We start from the raw sequence: 452 nt of genomic DNA, 5'->3' as shown, positions 1-452 counted from the left end.
CGCGTCCGCTGCCCCCCGGTCTGGGCGTCGAAGCGCTGGGTGGCGATGGCGTCGATCTCATCGATGAAGATGATGGCGGGGGCGTTCTCCTTGGCCAGGCGGAAGACGTCGCGCACCATGCGGGGACCCTCCCCCAGGTACTTCTGCACGAACTCCGAGCCCACCACCCGGATGAAGGCGGCTGGGGGCACCCGCAGGGGCTGGGACCTTCCGTCTGGGTGGGGGTGCCCCTGGGAGCACCCCCAGACCTCCCCTGGCCACCAGCGCCCCAAGGAACCCACCAGCACCCGAAGGAGCCCACCAGCACCCCACTAGCACCCTGGGGTTCCCCGAGAACCCCAAGGAGCCCACCAGCACCCCAAGGAGCCCACCAGCACCCCACTAGCACCCTGGGGTTCCCCGAGAACCCCAAGGAGCCCATCAGCACCCATCTTGGGGTGCCACTGGCACCC

The 452-nt window shown here is 69.7% G+C and overlaps 1 protein-coding gene across 1 annotated transcript in view; it reads right to left on the bottom strand.

Moving 5' to 3' along the window:
• Positions 1-3: 3 nt before the first annotated feature.
• Positions 4-452, bottom strand: part of PSMC4 (proteasome (prosome, macropain) 26S subunit, ATPase, 4) — a gene marked incomplete at its 3' end in the record, with an annotated part of 14,060 nt that continues 13,611 nt past the window's right edge. Inside the window, exon 5 of the mRNA XM_009324285.1 lies at positions 4-181. Within this exon, the coding sequence (XP_009322560.1) occupies positions 4-181 (178 nt within the window). The remainder of the gene's footprint in view (positions 182-452) is intronic.

This window comes from Pygoscelis adeliae, unplaced genomic scaffold (assembly GCF_000699105.1).
Source record: "Pygoscelis adeliae isolate BGI_AS28 unplaced genomic scaffold, ASM69910v1 Scaffold885, whole genome shotgun sequence".
Lineage (NCBI taxonomy): Eukaryota > Metazoa > Chordata > Aves > Sphenisciformes > Spheniscidae > Pygoscelis > Pygoscelis adeliae.
The sequence above is the reverse complement of the archived record's forward strand: the minus strand, read 5'-3'. Positions and strand labels throughout refer to the sequence as shown.